The sequence below is a fragment of the Anabrus simplex genome, chromosome 11 (assembly GCF_040414725.1).
Source record: "Anabrus simplex isolate iqAnaSimp1 chromosome 11, ASM4041472v1, whole genome shotgun sequence".
Taxonomy (NCBI): domain Eukaryota; kingdom Metazoa; phylum Arthropoda; class Insecta; order Orthoptera; family Tettigoniidae; genus Anabrus; species Anabrus simplex.
The window spans coordinates 87205928-87226991 of record NC_090275.1 but is presented as its reverse complement, the minus strand read 5'-3'; the positions used below and the strand labels follow the sequence as shown (position 1 = coordinate 87226991).

General features: G+C 37.2%; 1 protein-coding gene across 4 annotated transcripts in view; it reads right to left on the bottom strand.

Annotated features, from left to right (window-relative positions):
- LOC136883507 (fatty acid synthase) overlaps nucleotides 1-21064 on the bottom strand; it is an 830097-nt gene that overhangs the window by 219325 nt on the left and 589708 nt on the right. For all 4 annotated transcript variants that reach the window (XM_068229677.1, XM_068229680.1, XM_068229678.1 and 1 more), the window contains one exon: nucleotides 11777-11897. In XM_068229677.1, coding sequence (XP_068085778.1) covers nucleotides 11777-11897 — 121 coding nt within the window. The remainder of the gene's footprint in view (nucleotides 1-11776; nucleotides 11898-21064) is intronic.

Genomic DNA, 21064 nt, shown 5'->3' with positions numbered 1-21064 from the left:
GCTTCTTTGACAGATTCGAGCAATGCTGTTTGAACGACAAGGACCGATCCAGTGTGACACCCAGATATTTTGGGAAGAAGTTATGGGAGACTTCTGTTCCATTAAAAAGCACATGTAGCTTCCGATTAGCTTCCATGTTATGCAAGTGGAATGCTGTTACTTCCGTTTTACTAGGATTTGGTTAGAGTCTCCATTTGTGAAAATAGTCGCACATGGTAGCTAGGTCCTCTGTAAGTACATCCTCACAGTGTGCCAAATCCGTACTCTGAGTAATTAAAGCTAGATCATCTGCAAAATGTAGGCAGGTCATGGATGTAAAGATTGAATAGAATGGGAGATAAAACTGACCCTTGGGGTAAACCATTATTTAGAGATCTCCACCTGCTTCTTTCACCATTCAGAAATACAAATTGTTAATTAATTGTCTTGAACTGACTTCAAAGTGTGAATAAAATGTTGGTTGAATAATGACATATATGCCACTTTTGTTTGCACATATCAGAAAATTAACATTTCACCACTTGTCCATTTTTAATGGCATTGTACAACATAAAATACATTTTTACGATCCTAGAACCTAAATACAAGATATTATCCACTACAGACTGCTCCAATTTGTTTTTACATGGAGTCAGAAAACTGCTCCTCACCTGGGCGAGATTCAGAGAATCATTGTTCCCTGCTTAAGGGGTTAAGTTCAAGGATATTCAAAGTGTGCACCAGGTCATACCAAATGGTCAGAAAGACATGAACTGGCTATATGTGCATCAACAGATTGGTCATTAGTTTTAATTCTGTGACCAATCGGACCTTGAAAAAAAAAAAAAAAAAAAAAAAAAAAAAATAATAGATAGCCTTCGTATTATTGTTGGAGGGGGTAAGTTTATGGCACAACAAAAACTATTAAAATACCGCACGAATGAGGTCTCAGTACGTTACTGGTCCACTGTTTTTGGATTCTGTGCAGCATCCTCAATGAAATAAGGGCCCAATATTGCACGACCAGACATGGCACATCAAATTGTAATCCACGCACTATGTGGTGATTTCTGTGAAATAACATCAGGCCACTGAAACCTTAAACAAGGAGTTGTTTGTTTGTTGATGTAGCCATCAAGGTGAATAGGTCTCATCTGAAAACCGTATGTTGTACAAGAAATCTGCGTCCTCAAATGGCATGAACACCACTCAGCTGCAATACTGAAACTAGGCTCATTCATTCCTTTCTGTTAGATGCTGAACAACTTGAATGTGGTTTGAAAATACACCCAGTGTTTTAAACATGTGCTGAACAGACCTGTCGCTCAAACCAGGATTCAGCAATGTTTATCGTAGACAATGATGATGATGATGATGACGATTGTTGTTTAAAGGGGCCTAACAGTAGGTCATTGGCCCTTAATAGTACGAGGTGAATGAAATAAAAATTAAAACTTCAAAATGTATCCACTGAATAGAATCTGTAACCGATTTCGGACAAGACACTTTACGGTTACCATAATAATAATAAATCATATAAGAAATAATAAAGTAATACCAGTAGTAAATAATATAATACTTAATAATATGACTAAGGAAATTGTAAATAACGCGGTGGCGGAGTATACATATCAGAATATAGAAGCGTGACGAGTATCTTTCGATATGCAATAGTAAATCAAATATAGGGAACACTTACAGGCCTAAAAATGACAACTAAGAAAGGATAGTGGAACATGCGGGAAGCCCTTATGAGGTCCATGGAAGGTATTACGTTATGGGGGAAAAAAGACTTACAATAATAACCCAACAGACAAATAATTATTAAGGAAATGAACATACAATTATAAATGAATAAATAAATGAACTGCGGATTAACTGACACTTGAGATACAAAACAAAGAAGCGTAAGTGAAACAACTAAGGTCTTCGATCGCGAACAAACTTTGACACAGAGATTCAGAATTTACAGAATGAAGGGAGGCAATCTCGAACGAAACAAAATTTATTACACAATTCAAGAAGATGTTACAGTTACTACAATTACAACTAGAGTTAGAAAAGAAGGTCTGCCTCATAAAACAACGTTGCGGACTAGCATAAATGCTAAGTCATATAAATGCTCTATTTTGGAAAATGTGGAAAACTAGAGGAAACTCCGGCACACGAGATGAACTTCTACATAATTACTGAATTTACATTAAGTGAGAATTGTCCGAAACATTTAAATAGCATAAGGCAAAAATGCGCTTACCTGTGGCGGCTGACGACCCATTGCGGGACGGGCGCTAAACACGCCCGCCCGCTGTAGTGATCCAAATTCAAAGACGCAGACAAAGTGACTCGCACATGCGAGGAGCCACAAACAGGAAATAGAGTGATTACAAATGACCAATAGCAACACTCCAGTTTGCCACATCCACCTATTAAAAATCCTGATGTACTGGGCAATAAAAACACTTGTACTTTAGACCAATGACAATGATGTTCTAGAATTATGCTTTCTGCAGAATTTGCATCTTCGCGCATATTACAAAATGACAGGAAGGGACCACTTACACGTGGCACACCCTGCCTCACAAGTCATGTATAAAAATTCCAAATCCCTTTCTATAATTTACAGAAAAATACAATTTAAATCTGGAAATGTAACAGAATATAAATCTTCTTCATAGTCCAATTCTTCATATGCATAAATATGTAATAATTTTTAAATAAGAAAGCTTCATACAATAATTTACTTTACATAAACACTTCAGTTCTTTAAATGTTTTTGTTTATCCAAAATGATGACAAGATAAAATTTACATAACATTACAACATAATAAGGACTTCTGTTGCTTCACTGATATCTGCTCACCAACGGCCACATCCTCCCCCCTCTTAAACTCGAGCAATGCTCGAAACAATTACTTTTTAACTTTCACTGAGGGGGTTGTGACCACACATCCTATCCGACACTTGACACTAGAACACTTCGTTCTCTTCAGGAACGTCCATCCAGGTCGAAGAGACACCAGGCGACCACCGGTATCGCTGATTAATGAAGGCGCAGACTGCGGCCGATGACCACAACCTCCACACACGTTCAGTCAAAACTGAGGTCACCAGTAAAGCTTCTTTTCAGCTCACTCGAGCCGTGAACTGACTTGTAACAGGCAGGGAATGTGGTGCTATATTGCTAACTGCCACTCGTAAGAACACCAGCCCACTCTATCGTCGGATCTTAGTGGTCAACAGGCACATAATAGGCACCATCACTTGAAGAAGGACCATGGTATTGCAGCTACTCCAACAGAAACCAATCGGCAGCAGAAAACAGAAGACATCGGAAACACCATCGTCTGATCATCCAGAAGTGCTTTTGAAATTATGAAGGGCTGAAGGGTGGATTTTGTATTTTTCTTCTTAACCTAACTAATTCATGAGCACCAAACCGGTGACTCCATGAGGCTCTTTATGGAAGTTTCCTCCCAGAGTAGCACAGGTATACCCCATCCCCCGTAGGCAAGCGCTATTTAAGATTTCAAAAGGAACGTTAAAAGACTAAAAGAAAATCTTCCGGAGTTTACTCTAGTACCCAAAAATTTTACAGATAATCCCAAGTTATACACTTAAATGAAGATCTAAATCTTACCCCAATATACATAACATTAAAATCTACCTAATATGGTCACAAACGACCCTCCTAATTACAATTAATGTTCTTAATTTAACTATAAGATCCATGAAATTGCCAGCCAGCCATTTTTCAAAAGAAAATTTGCTTATAACTAAATAAATTTCTAAATAACTACTAAATTAAGTTACCGTGTGCATTCTTAATCACCCAACATTAAGAAAGAACCAAACAAATAAAAATAAAAAATTTAGAAAGTTGCAAGGGAACTCAAAACAGGAAAATAAGTACTAAATTACGTTAGCTTGCAACCACCTTCACTGAATTGAGGTTAGTAGGTCACTATTCATTTATCATGTCATGTACTCATAAAATTTTTACATAGATAAACTCACATTACGTATTACGTGTCACACCAGTCAAATTAAGGCGCAATTAGGCCAGGAATACCAAATCGAAATTACATTACCTTACCAACAGGAACTCAAAAGTGAAAAACGAAAGCGATGCAAGAGTGCACATGCAGACATCCAACTCACTGATATAAGAAATTAAAAAGGCACAAGTACAACCTTCATACCAGAGATTACCAGATAACCGCACGACACACAAAACTACCAAGCTTATCTGTCCTCCGACATATACACAGGCAACATCAAACCACCAAAACAAGTGCGACGATCACTGAATCAGCATAACCAGCGAATGGTAAAAGGCACGGACGACCTCAATACTGACTCCATCTCACATCACAAGAACACAGTACACATACACACACAAAAACACCCGTGCGATGACACATCAAGAAGTACCCACAATGAAAAAAGGACAGTACATGACCTCAAGTACACTTGAATTTATCTCACGACAATGAGACTCTTAGGGCCAATATCGTCTTAAGCCCTAAGTCTCAGTACACACACACATATGCCTACCCAAGGCACCCAAGACAAACACACAATTATGTGCGAAAATCGTAGGACAGATACAGCACAAATACAAAGTTACAACCGTACTCAGTCTACAGAATCCCATACTTCTACAAATTGAGTACCTAAATTTACAAGACACGAACCCGTAATGCAAGAAATATTTAATATCGATAAAATCGAACAAGACCAAAACAACCAGGAAAATTAACTCACTGGCTTAGCTAAATCGCGATACCTTCAAAATTTCGCTAGTGACAAGTTTAAAATAACAGAAAGGAAAATCTTGACAACCTGCAGACCTACTATGAATTTAGCAACAATTTATAGCTCAGCGTAAGGACACCAAAACGAACATTTGCAGAAAATCTCCCTAGCATTCATTCTTGGAATTACAATGGACATCGTTCTCCATCCAGGCACCTAATATTGGGCCAAAAGATCACAGAAGAATCTCATATCAGATACACTAGATTTCCAACATGTCACGAGCACAAGTGCAGATCCGTAACCCGTCAAATTTGCCCAAAATGGGCCTCAGCGTCGATGCTGGTCTATTAATATGATGAGACGTTTCACCCTACTAGACTATCACAGCCATGTAGATCCTCAAAGTATAGGAACACACAGGTTAATACATATACGTGACAAGGAAACAGACACTTACACGATGGAAAAGCACGAGACAACCTAGGAAACTTTCGAATTTTAGCAGCTAGTTGGGAAACAGTCCCCAAAATAGTCCCATACCTACTTGGAAACGAACCCAGATCCAGCAAAAGACCAAAAACATCACCACATGACCAGAAATGTAAGCACATACTAAGCGAAAACATGATGTCAAATTTACTTTAGAAGATCACACACATGGAATACTGCCAAATATAACACACCAGGTGACAAGAAACAAAATTTAGAAAATAATTTGCCGAAACACGAGATTTACAAACAGAAAAACACTCGAAGAAATAGACGAAAATTTACATTAACCTCAAAATTGTTGCCGAAAAATTACCAAAACAGAAATTACAGAAAAACTAAGGAAACTCCGTGCTAAAATTTAACCAGAACACAATGATCACTGTGACAATTCACACTACAATTTACGTGGTCTAGAAGGAAAACAAGCAGAACGCGACACTCGATAACTTAGGATGTAGGGTGTGTACACTTCGCAGTAGGTCAAACGCTCAGCTGTTTTCAAGACACTTCAGCTGTTCAAGAGATAAACATGAATTCAAACACGGGAGTACAGTACCAAATACATTATCAAGACAATACTTAGTACGATATCACGACGTAGTTTGAAACAACTGGAATTTACACAAATGTTACAATCGGAACACAATTGGAAGACAACTAGATATAATCAAACATATTGAAATTTATCAAAGAAGACTTTTGGAAAGCGAACACAGCACACGAAATGTGAAGATATCACTTTACTACAAAACACGTGGTCAAGCGAAACCTTGCCACACAAGAAAATTTATAAAAATTAACGAAACCAAAAAGAACATGTTACAAATAGTGACGCACCATTTCCTCCAATCATTAATTACAAGGAAAACACAGCAACACAAGACTGCACATATCGGAACGAAAAACACGTGGTGAGATTAACTCGCGCAAGAATCATGAAAAACAAGAACCGGGAATTACGAATACACACGTAACACTTACAACCTATATTCAAACTTAAGATTTAAAATTAATTTTATAAAAGTTAGCCAAGAATGATCATTGTAAGTCTTCGCTCCTTTCCATAACACACGCTCTGATAACAAATGTAATCGATTTTGGACAAGACAATTTACGGTTACCATAATAATAATAATAAATAATATAAGAAATAATAAAGTAATACCAGTAGTAAATAATATAATACTTAATAATATGACTAAGGAAATTGTAAATAACGCGGTGGCAGAGTATACATATCAGAACATAGAAGTGTGATGAGTATCTTTCGATACGCAATAGTAAATCAAATATAGGGAACACTTACAGGCCTAAAAATGACAACTAAGAAAGGATAGTGGAACGTGCGGAAAGCCCTTATGAGGTCCATGGAAGGTATTACGTTATGGGGGAGAAAAGACTTACAATAATACACCCAACGGACAAATAATTATTAAGGAAATGAACATACAATTATAAATGAATAAATAAATGAACTGCGGATTAAATGATACTTGAGATACAAAACAAAGAAGCGTAAGTGAAACAACTAAGGTCTTCGATCGCGAACAAACTTTGACATAGAGATTCAGAATTTACAGAATGAAGGAAGGCAATCTCGAACGAAACAAAATTTATTACACAATTCAAGAAGGTGTTACAGTTACTACAATTACAATTAGAGTTAGAAAAGAAGGTCTGCCTCATAAAACAACGTTGCGGACTAGCATAAATGCTAAGTCATATAAATGCTCTATTTTGGAAAATGTGGAAAACTAGAGGAAACTCCGGCACACGAGATGAACTTCTACATAATTACTGAATTTACATTAAGTGAGAATTGTCCGAAACATTTAAATAGCATAAGGCAAAAATGCGCTTACCTTTGGCGGCTGACGACCCATTGCGGGACGGGCGCTAAACACGCCCGCCCACTGTAGTGATCCAAATTCAAAGACGCAGACAAAGTGACTCGCACACGCGAAGAGCCACAAACAGGAAATAGAGTGATTACAAATGACCAATAGCAACACTCCAGTTTGCCACATCCACCTATTAAAAATCCTGATGTACTGGGCAATAAAAACACTTGTACTTTAGACCAATGACAATGATGTTCTAGAATTATGCTTTCTGCAGAATTTGCATCTTCGCGCATATTACAAAATGACAGGAAGGGACCACTTACACGTGGCACACCCTGCCTCACAAGTCATGTATAAAAATTCCAAATCCCTTTCTATAATTTACAGAAAAATACAATTTAAATCAGGAAATGTAACAGAACATAAATCTTCTTCATAGTCCATTTCTTCATATGCATAAATATGTAATAATTTTTAAATAAGAAAGCTTCATACAATAATTTACTTTACATAAACACTTCAGTTCTTTAAATGTTTTTGTTTATCCAAAATGATGACAAGATAAACTTTACATAACATTACATACATAATAAGGACTTCTGTTGCTTCACTGATATCTGCTCACCAACGGCCACAGAATCTAAATTGAATGACAATGAAAAAATGATCGTGAAGAAAAAAACAATCAATGGATTGTCTGACATGGTTGGAAGTACATAGAGACAGCAATATCTAAGCTGAAAAACAACACATCAACTGGATCAGATGAATTAAGTGTTGAGATGATCAAAGCACTAGGAGAGGTTGGACAACAGTGGATGTAAAGGGTACTAAATAGAATCTGGAAAGAGAATGTAATATCCAATGACTGGAAGCAAGGAGTCATCATCCCATTGTTGAAAAAAAGGTGACAGAAAGAAATGTACCAACTACAGGGGTATAACTCTGCTGTCACATGGCCTCAAAATCTACGAATCCATCCTTGAGAGCAGGATTATAAAATATGTTGAACCTACACTCATATTTGCAACCAGAATGCTCTATGAGAAGTACTGGGAGAAAGGTAAAAAGCTTATAACTGTTTTCCTGGATATCAAGAAAGCACATGACCATGTACCACGCAGGCATATATGGGAATGTTTGAGACATAAGAAAGTGCCCGATGACAGTGTTGTCTTCAGGCAACAGGAATGAAGTTCCTCTGTACAACGATTATATGATGAAACCAAGTGTTGTGTCCAGGTCCAGGATGGAAGATCAGGTTGGTTCAAAACGAAGAGGAGTCCAGCAAGGAAGTTGTCTTTCACCACTTCTTTTCATAATCATAATGGATGAAGTTTTAAAAGCGGTTAAAAGAAAGGATCCAACAACTAATGCCCTGGTTTTTGCTGATGATGTAATGGTATGGGGTAAGACAGAAGCGGAAGTACAAACTACACTAGATCCCTGGCATGAAGCTTTTACAACCTTAGGTCTCAAAATCAGCAAAACGAAGACAGTTGGCTTGGTGATGAGTAGAAACTCTCCAACTGTTCATCTAAGAATTGGAAACAAGGAGATGGATATTGTAGACAACTTCCAGTGTTTAGGTAGTGTTCTGTCATCAGACAATACCATACATCAACAGAATACAGAAAGCTTCCAAATTCTATCACAATGTACGTCAATTACTTTGGGATGAAACAATTCCGTTAGTTCCCAAGATCAGCTTGTAAAAAATATATCTAGTGCCTATATTGATGTATGGCCTGGAAGCAGCAACACTTACTGGACCAACAAAGAGTTGTCTTCAGGCAACAGGAATGAAGTTTCTCTGTTCTTGTCTACAAAAAACAAAAATGGATAAAATAAGGAATGTGGATATCCGGCAACAACTTGGATTGGACAGAAGCTTGTTGGAGACTCTAGAAGTGAAGAGATTGCAATGGTATGGTCACATGAAAAGAATGGACCCTCTCAGGACTCCTCGAACATACTTTGACCATAATGTTCCTGGGAAGAGACCAAGAGGACGACTTTGTGATGATTGGGAAAAACAGATATTGAAGGACCTTGAAATTAGAGATGTGAAATGGCATCACATATATGAGCAGCATCTGTGGATGGATAGGACAAACTGGAGGAGGCTCGTACACAACCGCACCCGGCTTGCTGGAGCGAAGAAATGTTGATGATGATCCAATTCACAATGCTTTAAGAAATGATGATGATGACGATCCAGTTCACAATGCCTTAAGTGCTGAGATGATTCAAGGGGGGCCAAAATCCAGATCATCAATGGCCCCTCATAATGGTACTAATCACTGGTAAAGCAGAATCAGGGTGTTCCTCTTATAGTGGTATCAATCACAGGTGAACATAGACTCATGGTGTTTCCCCGCATGATGGTAATAATCACAGGTAATGAAGACCCATGGTATGTCACACACAATAGCGCTACTCACAGGTAACATAAACCTATGGTGTTTCGCACATAAGGGTACTACTCACAAACCACGCAGACCCATCACAGTGGACTAATCATGGGCGCTGGTATTCCCATTGTGTTCCTCACTTAGTGGAACTAATCACAGGCTATGTATACCCATGGTATTAATCACGTAATGGTATTACTCTTGGGCAACACACAACCATGATTTTCATCACATAGTGGTACTTACCACAGGTGCCAGCCAAACCAGTGGTTTTTCCCACATAGTGGTGCCAATAGCAGGCAATGTAGACCCATGGTGTTTCTCATAAAGTGATACTACTCACAGGTAATGGAGACCCATTCTGAACACAGTGGAACCGACCGGTAAAATGTACACGATGTTATTTATCACAAGCAACGCACAGATCCCTAGTGTTCTGCACATAATGGTACTGTTCCTATGTAACGTAGATCCAATGTTTTCCTCGCAAGGTGGTACTGGTTGCAAGTAACATCAGCCTTGGTGTTTCTCACATAATGGAACTAATCACAAGTTATCTCATAGTCCTAATGTCATCATCCCTTGGTTGCCCCTTTTAGTTGCCTCTTACGACAGGCAACTGGTTCATGGTGTGGGTTACTGTAATTAAAAGAAATAAATTTCATTATGATAGGTCTGTATTGAACTGTGATTACAATAGTATTTAAATAATGTATTATTCAGGTCCACCTTTTCAGTACAAATTGTACGATATTTTAAATTACATATATGTTCAGGGACTAGTTTCGACCTAACAGTAGGTCATCATCAGCCTAAAGCAAATCGAACACAAATGTATCGAAGAAATTAAACAATGTAAAGACACAAAGGTCTTAAAAATGTACATACCATGTAAGATATTAAGATAAGAATTCGAGAGATGTGCTGTACTATGTTAAAAAAACAGCTCCAGGATAGAGATTCATAAAAAGGCCAGTGCGCCATATAATATTAAAAAAGTTGTTCAAGAAAGAGATCCTTAAATTACTGGTTGAGGATATCAATATAGGCTGCCTGATTAAAGATGCTGCTTTCCATTCAAAGATCAACTGAGCTGAAGTCATGCTGTCTTCTTAAAATGTTCATAAATTCAGTATGTATGGATGCAAAGCATGATGTTAGAAAGTCTCTTCTGTTTTTAGAATCACGAAAGATGATAATTGTTGCATAAGGGTACTACTCACAAACCACGCAGACCCATCACAGTGGACTAATCATGGGCGCTGGTATTCCCATTGTGTTCCTCACTTAGTGGAACTAATCACAGGCTATGTATACCCATGTTGCATGTGGAGGCGTGGGAAGGCAGGGATGAAATGGTTTCATAGAGTAGTAAGATAAGTGTTGGTAAGGTATCTTCAGATTGGACAAAAGCAGTAAATGCGCCTATCTATAAGCAAGGGAACAGGAAGGATTGCAGCAACAACAGAGGTATCCCATTGATTAGTATACCAGACAAAGTATTCACTGAGTATGGTATGAAAATTAGCCTTTCGAAGACTAAATTAATGTCAGCAGGTAAGAAATTCAGCAGAACTGACTGTCAGATTGGTGATACGAAGCTGGAACAGGTAGATAATTTTAAGTATTTAGGATGTATGTTCTCCCAGGATGATAATATAGTAAATGTGATTGAATCAAGGTGCAGTAAAGCTAATGCAGTGATCTCGCAGTTGCGATCAACAGTATTCTGTAAGAAGGAAGTCGGCTCCCAGACGAAACTATCTTTATTATCTGAAAACAGACCAACTTTGCTTTACGGGAGTGAAAGCTGCATGGACTCAGGATACCTTATTCATAAGTTAGAAGTAAGAGACGTGAGAGTAGCGAGAATGATTGCTGGTACAAACAGGTGGAAACAATGGCAGGAGGGTACTTGGAATGAGGAGATAAAGACTAAGTTAGGAATGAACTCAATGGATGAAGCTGTACGCCTCAACTGGCTTTGGTGGTGGAGTCATGTGGGGCGAATGGAGGAAGACAGGTTACCTAGGGGAATAATGGACTCTGCTATGGAGGGTAAGAGAAGTAGAGGGAGACCAAGAAGACGATTAGATTCAGTTTCTAACAATTTAAAGGTATGAGGTATAGAACTAAATGAGGCCACAGCACTAGTTGAAAATAGAGGACTGTGGCTATCTCTAGTAAATTCACAGAGGACTGCAAACTGAACGCTGAAAGGTGTAATGATCTATAATGATGTATGTATGTATGTATGTATGTATGTATGTATGATGAAAGGCGACTTACTTGTTTAATTCTTTCCCTAATAACAGCACCAACTGCCAGTCTTCCGGTACTCAGCATAACATCTCTGAAGTTCAAGGCAGCATAGTAGACATGGACGATATCCTCCGTTTTAGATTGCACACTGAAATAAGATTGTCAGGAATTACTTAAATGGGTTTTAGTTAATAATGTCAATATTTCTTCTAACATATTAGACTTAATAACACAGTAAATCCCCAAACAAGCCATTTTTAATGAGGACCCAAAGAAAGCAGGACCAGGTATTGAGCAGGAGATGATGGAGTATGCTAGACATTCATCAACACTAGTGTATTACAACTATGTAAAATGCACTGCATGTTAATACAGTATTTTCTCTTTTGCAAGATTTCTAATTAGGTCAATACTGTAAGCACTTTCCATTTCACACTCATGATCACTTGAAGTAATGTACTACCATAAGATACACTAACCACAGTAATGGACAGTTACTAGCAAATTTTTATAGAGATATTTGAGCAATAGGTAAGAATAGAATAAGGTTGTTCCAGGAATTCTAATTAGAACTGGTCCAGCTCTGTTATGGTGATATTAAGATAAAATACTGTCAATTTTGACGGAACTTGAAAAATAATTTAAAAATCTGTTTACAAATAACAAAATTTGAAGAATATTCTCACCACAAAAGAGCACCTTAAGCAGGTAGATAATGCAATAAATATGTTTCTTTATAATGGCTTCTGAATGGAATAACCAGACACAGAGCAGAAAGCGCATATTAAGCATTGGGTTTTTATCGTAATAATACCGTATTACTCCAAATCCAAAATGACCCTAAATGCAAGATGACCCCACTTCTTCCTTCAAAAAAATTAAATCAAGCTTGTAAAATCGTATGAATATCTTTCTTGTATACTATGCATTTTTAGACTATCTTTGCCTTCAAGCCAAAGCTGAATATTGGCTTTACTTAAGCCATATTTTTATGCGGCTGCACAATTACTCTTTACTTCTGTGGGTTTCATAACCATTAACTTTAATTCACATCCTAATATTAAAGATAACCCATTGTAAATTTGCCGGCAATACCTGTTCCACGCATCTGTACAATTCTGCAATTAACACCTATGCACAAAAGCAGATTGTATTTCAATACTTTAAGGCAACATTCAATCACAGCTGCACATATCTACCTCTGGTTATACATTAGACTTGCCATCAATAACTGAAGAATCTATTAATCATACTAGTGGATAAGCCTAACATATAGCAGAACCCCAAGAGAGCATCGCCTATGAATACAAGCACGGACATTCTCCATTTATATTGGATAAAAATAAGAAAATTGACAAGCGCAAGATGTTAAACTCATTTTAATGAAGTGTTCCTAGTCATCATAATGGATTTTAACATGAACTGTATATTTTAATATGTGATTTAATATGTACTATGTATTTTAAAATGTTTATGTACCTGTATTTTTAAAATAAGTTAATCCACACGAATTTTAGGCCTAAAAGATACACCCACACTCATTTTTAGAATGTACATATAGCCACCTTTTACTTTGAAACATGCCCAACTTGAACGTTGGACACATTCCATTATTATGACTTTTCTACTAGGCAAGGCATATTAACCAACTTTGACTTATGTGAAGGTACTAATGAACAGCTGAGGATGACTGTATAAAAAGTCAAAACTGGTACTGTAAGTAGGTTCTTATATAAATAAAACTTGTACTGATAAGGTGGAACATTTCTTATCTGTAATATATCTCTACAATACGACGATCCACCAGCAAAATGTTCCTGCTGTCTACAAAAACTGTTACTTATACTCAGCGTCAGGTACAACTGGCTGCCGCTACATGCACGTCTTGTTTGCTGGGCTCGGCCAACTTCAGCAGCCAGCGATGTATAGGCCTAATAATGACACGGACATTGAAGGTCAACAAACGAGTTTATTGCGCGGTAGTATGGCCATTCTGCCCTTTCGTTTTTTTGTGCACATACCTCACAATTTCATCTTTGACTTCTTTAAAGCGTCCTTGTTGCGGGCCACTGAATGCAATATTTGTACAATATGCCTTTTTTTTTTAGGCTATCTTTGTCTTCATGCTAACGACAAATATTGGCTTTAGTTAGGCCAGTGCTGTATTTTCTTGTGGCTACACAATTATTGTTCATTTCTGTGTGTTTAATAACCATTAACTTAAAATTTGCATCATAATATCGATAGGAACTCGTTGAAAATTTTCCTGCAATACCTGTTCCATGTATCTTCACAATACGACAATCCATCACGAAAATATTCCTACTGTCTATAAAACTTCATTTTACTAAGCTTCAGGTACAGTAGACGCATTATAACTCTGCCACTGAGTAACCCTGGCCTTTCTAAGAATTCAAAGGCTCCATTCTGCAGATTTGAGAGGCAGACGTTGATTGTCAACGAGTTCTGTGCGCGCGCGTGGGAGGCGAAAAGAAGCAGCGTGGTTACCATGGTAGCTGCCTGGGGTGTTCATTACTGTTAGGTCACAAATGCAAGATGACTCTTCATTTTTCACATGTGATTCTGGGAAAGAATCACCTAGGATGCGGAGAAATACGGTAATAATAATGTGATGTGACTATTGCTAGCCTGGTGCAGTCCTTATAAAGCATACCCTCTGATGAGGATGAGTGGCATCTGCCATGTCTGGGAACCTATATATCTCTGTGCTCGAGCATAGTGCATACCTGCCAAATTTTACGGTTCATCCATAAAATTTACAAAAATTGCAGTATTTTATGGTTTTACAGATGGGTGGTGTCATTTTACGATTCGCGAATTAAAATTTGAAACGTTAACATATTGATAATCACCCCACTATATAAATGGTCCGTTATTGGACATTATAAATTTTCCAGCTAACTCATTCTTGGTTGCCAGCGTTTCGCCCCCGTGTGCCTGGCTGGGCTCATCAGTTGGTACCTAGCACACCTACCAAGACGCATGGCTAGTGCATGTATAGACAAGAAATGGGTTTTTCCACCAATCAATACTTAATTCATTATAAATAGATTACACTAGTACCAGTTTCGGCCCTTAACGGCCATCATCAGCTAGTACATGATTAGTTTCCAGCCATTAATTTGTTAAGAATGAAGCCATGTTTTCCAGTGTTGACTTAGTTAAATGTAACAAAGGCTTTTCAGTCTGTCAAACACACAGCAAATACAATGTAAATTATAACACTATAAACATACCTGTAAAAAACACACTAACATACAAAGAATGACATGTTTCGTTCTACAAGAAGATCCTCAGATTCTATCAAATCACTTTAAAAACAATCTTATATATGTACAGTATTGTTTACGTAGCGTAAACTTGTCAATGATAGAGAGTTTAGTGATAACATGAAACAGTAATGACAAAAATAAAATATATACAAGTATTAATGTAATGAAAACTTACGTACTTATCTAGACTGCCGATGTTAAGTCCGTTGTCACCAAATACTATTTCAGGACTATTTCAGCCATTAGACAAAATCACAAGTTGTTATTATGTTAGACATCTGGATGTCTAATGGGGGATGGAAATGCAATATACAGTAGCATGAAGTTAAAATATCTGTGGTCAAAGGTAAAAGGTTATAATAAGTTAGAACATGAGTATACAGAACACATTAAAACATATGGGCCACAATATAAAACACTTAAAAAGTTTAACACATTAAAATTTGGTATGTATAGGTTAGACACTTATTAAAATTTAAGTTCATATTGCTTATATTCCATTCTTCTATCTTCTGTGTAGTTCCTTTGCTTCTATGTCATGTTGGTTTAGCTGTATGAGGTAATCTTTGTGAATGTTCTGAGGCTGATATGTGTCATATTGGTATGGACCTTTGTCATGAAAAAATGTTTGTATTATATAATCCAACTGTGATGTACTCCAGTAAATTTTTAATATATTAAAATGCAGGTCTTGAGTTTGAATTTAGAAGCTGTTGGTGGCGACACCTCTCTCGTCTATGTTCGTTATGTGGTTGTAGTCTGTAAAGATAAGCTAATATAAGTATAGTGTGTGTATGAAGGAATGCCTGGTGTACATATGGAAAGAGTACTTACTATTGTTGTTGTGGAGGTCTTGTACCAGTATGTCTGAAGGCTTGCTGTGTTCTACTACAAGTGCGTCTGGGGATCATATTAGCTGTGGAGGGGGATGTAACGATATGATGATACTAAACATAAACTCTAAGGGACCCCTGCTCAACGTAACTGAAGATTTCTATATTTCTTTGGACCAATACGCTAATCCCAATCATAACATTAACCATATTACAGAGAAAACCAGCATCATTTTTGATAAAGCCATTCCGGCATTAAAGAACGATTACCTCAAAATAGTAAACACACGCTCTAACAAACCGACGAATCACAAGCCCCACCCCGCCCCTACTTCCCCAATAGCCACTCCTTCGTCCCCTCCACCTACATCCCCCTCCACAGCTAATATGAGCCCCAGACACACTCGTAGTAGAACACATCAAGCCTTCAGACATACTGGTACAAGACCTCCACAACAACAATAGTAAGTACTCTTTCCATATATACACCAGGCATTCCTTCATACACACACTGTATATTAGCTTATCTTTACAGACTACAACCACATAACGAACATAGACGCGAGAGGTGTCGCCACCAACAGCTTCTAAATTCAAACTCAAGACCTGCATTTTATTATATTAAAAATTTACTGGAGTACATCACAGTTGGATTATATAATACAAACATTTTTTCAAGACAAAGGTCCATACAATATGACACATATCAGCCTCAGAACATTCTCGAAGATTACCTCATACAGCTAAACCAACATGACATAGAAGCAAAGGAACTACACAGAAGATAGAAGAATGGAATATAAGCAATATGAACTTAAATTTTAATAAGTGTCTAACCTATACATACCAAATTTTAATGTGTTTAACTTTTTAAGTGTTTTATATTGTGGCCCATATGTTATAATGTGTTCTGTATACTCATTTTCTAACTTATTGTAACCTTTTACCTTTGACTACAGATATTTTAACTTCATGCTACTGTATACTGCATTTCCATCCCCCATTAGACATCCAAATGTCTAACATAATAACAACTTGTGATTTTGTCTAATGGCTGGAAACAAATCATGTACTAGCTGATGATGGCCGTTAAGGGCCGAAACCGGTACTAGTGTAATCTATTTACAATAAATTAAGTACCGATTGGTGGAAAAACACATTTCTTGTCTATACATTGAATCTATCAATACAGAAAATGAAATTTATAAATAGTAAAATGGCTAGTGCATACCGTGGAGGCCACTGCGTAGGCTAATTGTAGCCACCGGCAGTGCCAATGCACTATGAAAGAGTTTGTCTCACTACCAAACACTGATGCCTGCTTGGCCATCAGACGATACAGATGTTGATTCCCATACGGAATGAGTAAATTTCCGTACAATCGATTGTTTGCGTGGGTCGAAGGCAAGTCGACGATAGTTGACAACTCATTCTTTGATATGATTGGTGCTTTTAACTGTGTGATGTTTGTGTCATCATTGGAATTGAATTTAAAGCCGGGATAACAGTTCCTCCATGTGAATCTTAAGTGTCGACAGGCTCCGCTCCGCAAATTCTTTGTTCCGCTCCGTTCACTTGTTGTGATTTAACCCATATTCTTTGATCACGAAGTTGGCGTTCCTTGAATGTTTTGGCCTTTTAAGGTTATGGCATATTTTAATGAAGTGTTTGAGGTTTTGCGTTATAACTTCGTGCTTCGCTGTTACCTGTATTTCTTGGACTAATTACATTCGTTCCATGTGTGTGTTTTTTTTTACCATGTACATATTATTTGTTCACAGGGTTGGTGTCATGTTCATTTAAGACTTTGTGTGCTTTGACATGTTTTAATGAAATATTTGACTGCCTTGAGTGTTTATGTTATAAATTTGTGACGTTCAGTGATCGACGTTCCTTTTTATGTTTCAGTAGATACTGAGACATTTGTTCTCAGACATTTTCATACGCTATATTCCTATTGTAGGATTCATGAATAAATCCAACATGAAACAGTACTTCCAGACATTTAAAGAATCATATTCTGTTGAATTTTTGTGCATTCTAAAATCAAGAAAGGGAGAAAAATTTGCCTTTTGCACGGTATGTGGGTGTGATATTAATACTACGCATAGTGGAAGAAACGATATAAGTAATCATGTGAAGTGCAGTAAACACGCAAGTTATGTTAAATTGAAGGAAGATAAGAAGAAAATCAACACCTTTTTTTGCCAAGTCTGGAAACGTTGACAGTGACGTAATTAGGGCCGGTTCAATACGGAATTAAAAATGAAATTCTTAAATTTAAAGGAACACAATGTGCCCTTAGATGCAGCTGATTATGCTGATGTTTTATTTGAGAAGATGTTTCCGAAGTTGCAAAGAAATATAGCTGTGGTCGCATGAAAACTACATGCAATGTAAATAAAATGGCAAAAAAATGCATCTTCTGAAGTTGTTAAGTGCTTTCAGAATGGACCATTTTCTTTGGCAATGGATGGAAGCAATGATACAAATGCCAAGTTGTATACTATTGTTACATTCTATGATATTCTGTGGGAAAAAGTAGTGAGCACTGTGCTATCCATACCAGCATTACACAGGGACTCAACAGGGCGAAACATAGGCAACCTGATGTTATCACAGCTGAATTCTCATAACACACCAAGTGAAAATCGTGTGACTTTCTGCTCCGACAATGCTCCTGTTATGATGGGACACAAAAATGGGGTTTCAGCAGTTCTGATGGAAGTTCAACCAGGTATTGCCATCATAGATTTCATTTGCCACCTGATTAATCTAGCAGCTGGAAAGTGCCCGAAGATTACCAATTAAAGTGGACGAGACCCTTGTTGATATATTTTATTTCTTAGAGCAGAGTGTCAGAAGAGAAGACCCCCTTCAGAAATTTCAAAACTTGCACAATAAAGAAGAAAAGAAAATTCTGAATCATGTATGTACTAGGTGGTTATCTTTATACAGATGTTTGGATAGACTACAGGATCAGTGGGATCCACTTCTTTCTTTCTTCAACGAGGAAGTAATATTATGTAGTCTACCCAAAATATTTCCACAAGCTTGACATCTTTCAGAATAACTAGAGTTGAACAAAGTGGATCCAAAGAGTATCATGAGAATTCTTGATTCTGCTACTACACGTGCCCCTAAAATAATGACATATTCTTCCAAATGTGACAAACCCATCCTAAAAAGTAAGGCTTTTGCTACAACACATGAGGAAAAATTTTTTATGTTCCTGTCCTCAAACTTGAACAAGGCCTTTTGCACTTTCCTCCATGTGACTATTCCTGTATTTGATGAATTGGATGTTGCCCTTCAGATTTCTTCCCCACAAGTTCACTTTTTATTAGAAATTCTAATGGATTTGCTAAAGCAGTTGTTCACCAAGTTTGATAAGCCCAAAATTGTCAAAAGCTCCTCATTGCTTGAAGTTGAGTACAACTTGATTCAAAATCGAAGAAGTGATGATAAGTTAGTTATTGGCATTCAGACTTCAAACATAGTGAATGATCTCCAGGATACAGATAAATTCCTTTTCTTATCATCATGAGAAACTACTTTTGTACTGCCTGTGACTATATCATCAACAAGTTTCCACCCAAGGATGATATTTTAAAGCATACTCAAGTTGCTAGGTTAGACAAAATTGAACATGCACAGTTTTCTTCCATTCGTTTTTTCTTGGAGAAGTTTCCTATCATGTTATGCAAGGAAGAGAATGGAACAACAGATGAGGTGGTAAATGAGCTTCAGAGGCAGTTCACAGCTCTTCAGATAGATGACACTTTGGCTGCAAATCAAAAGTTGTTGCAAGTGATTCCAGTTGGCACAAATATCAAGAATATTTTTGGAGCTGATGGACTTCTTACGTATAACCAAATTTCTCAAGTAATGCTCTCTATTCTCACCATACCCCATAGCAATGAGAACAGGAACAAGTTTTCAGCCTTATGAAGAAAAATATAACAGACTTCAGATCATCCATGTCCAACAAATCTCGGAAGTCTACTTCTATTTTGAAGACCAGGAGTTCTGGTACCTGTTATGAAAAAACATTTTCTCAAGACTTTTTGCAGGAAGCCACAACTATGACTTTAAAGTCGAACTAGCATGTGATTTTCAGTGTGTATTATATTATTTCTTGCCTGTGTTACATTAAACAAGTTTTATTGTGTAAAGCCTTTTTCAATTATCACATATCTGCTTAATTTATTAAGGAAGTCCTGTTATGTATGCTCCAAACCAATATTCACACTGCCTGCTGCTGTTTAACATGGATTTCTTCTTGACTGTTATGTTCATCTACAAATCAATGGAATGTGATGTAAGTAGATATTATTTCATTGAAGTACCCTGTTTAAAGCATGAATTATTGTATTTTGTAGCCCAGAAGTATTATTATTTTCGTCAAGCTGGGGTACATAGAAAATTGTTAGATATTTTGTCATCGGTGAATTTTACCGATAGCCTTTTTCAAATGTTGGCAAGTATGATAGTGTTAAGTGTGACATGTGAGTTGCAGGCATGCTGGGCACAGCACAAACACCTAGTCCCCGAGCAATGGAAATTAACGTTCAGGTTAAAATCCCTCGACTTGGCTGTGAATTGAATGACTGAATGCTAAAGTGCTGACCCCTCAGCTATGGAGTCAGACATTTACTACAAAAAAAATGTTTGTAAATGATGTACATATGTACAGTAACATCTTGATACAATGATACTGCCCAGGCAGAAAATAATTACTGTTGTAGGGGAAGTTATCATTAAGAAGAAGGATTTAGAATATAGGTTTCTTATGTCAATTGGTGAACACAATTATATTTACCCAAGAACTGTGGACTATCCGTCTGACAGACTGTGACTGTTTCTCAGCTGTGATCGTCTGTCTGACAGACGGTCGGGAAAGTCGTCGTAGTTTGAAGAATCACAACAGATGGCAGGAGTAGTATGTTCAGCTGCTAGTTGGAAGGTTTATCTTTCTTTTGAAATTGTTTGTGAATCACCAATATCATTTGTTTGGAAGGCAGACACTATTTTATCTTTACACTTGAAGTTATCAGTTAAGCAACATGGTGTCTGTTTATGTTGACGATAATGAAATTGAAAGACTTATTTATGATGATACGGATAGTGATAATGATAATTGTGTGGAGGATAATGTGGAGAGTTCATCAGATGACTAAAATGAAAAT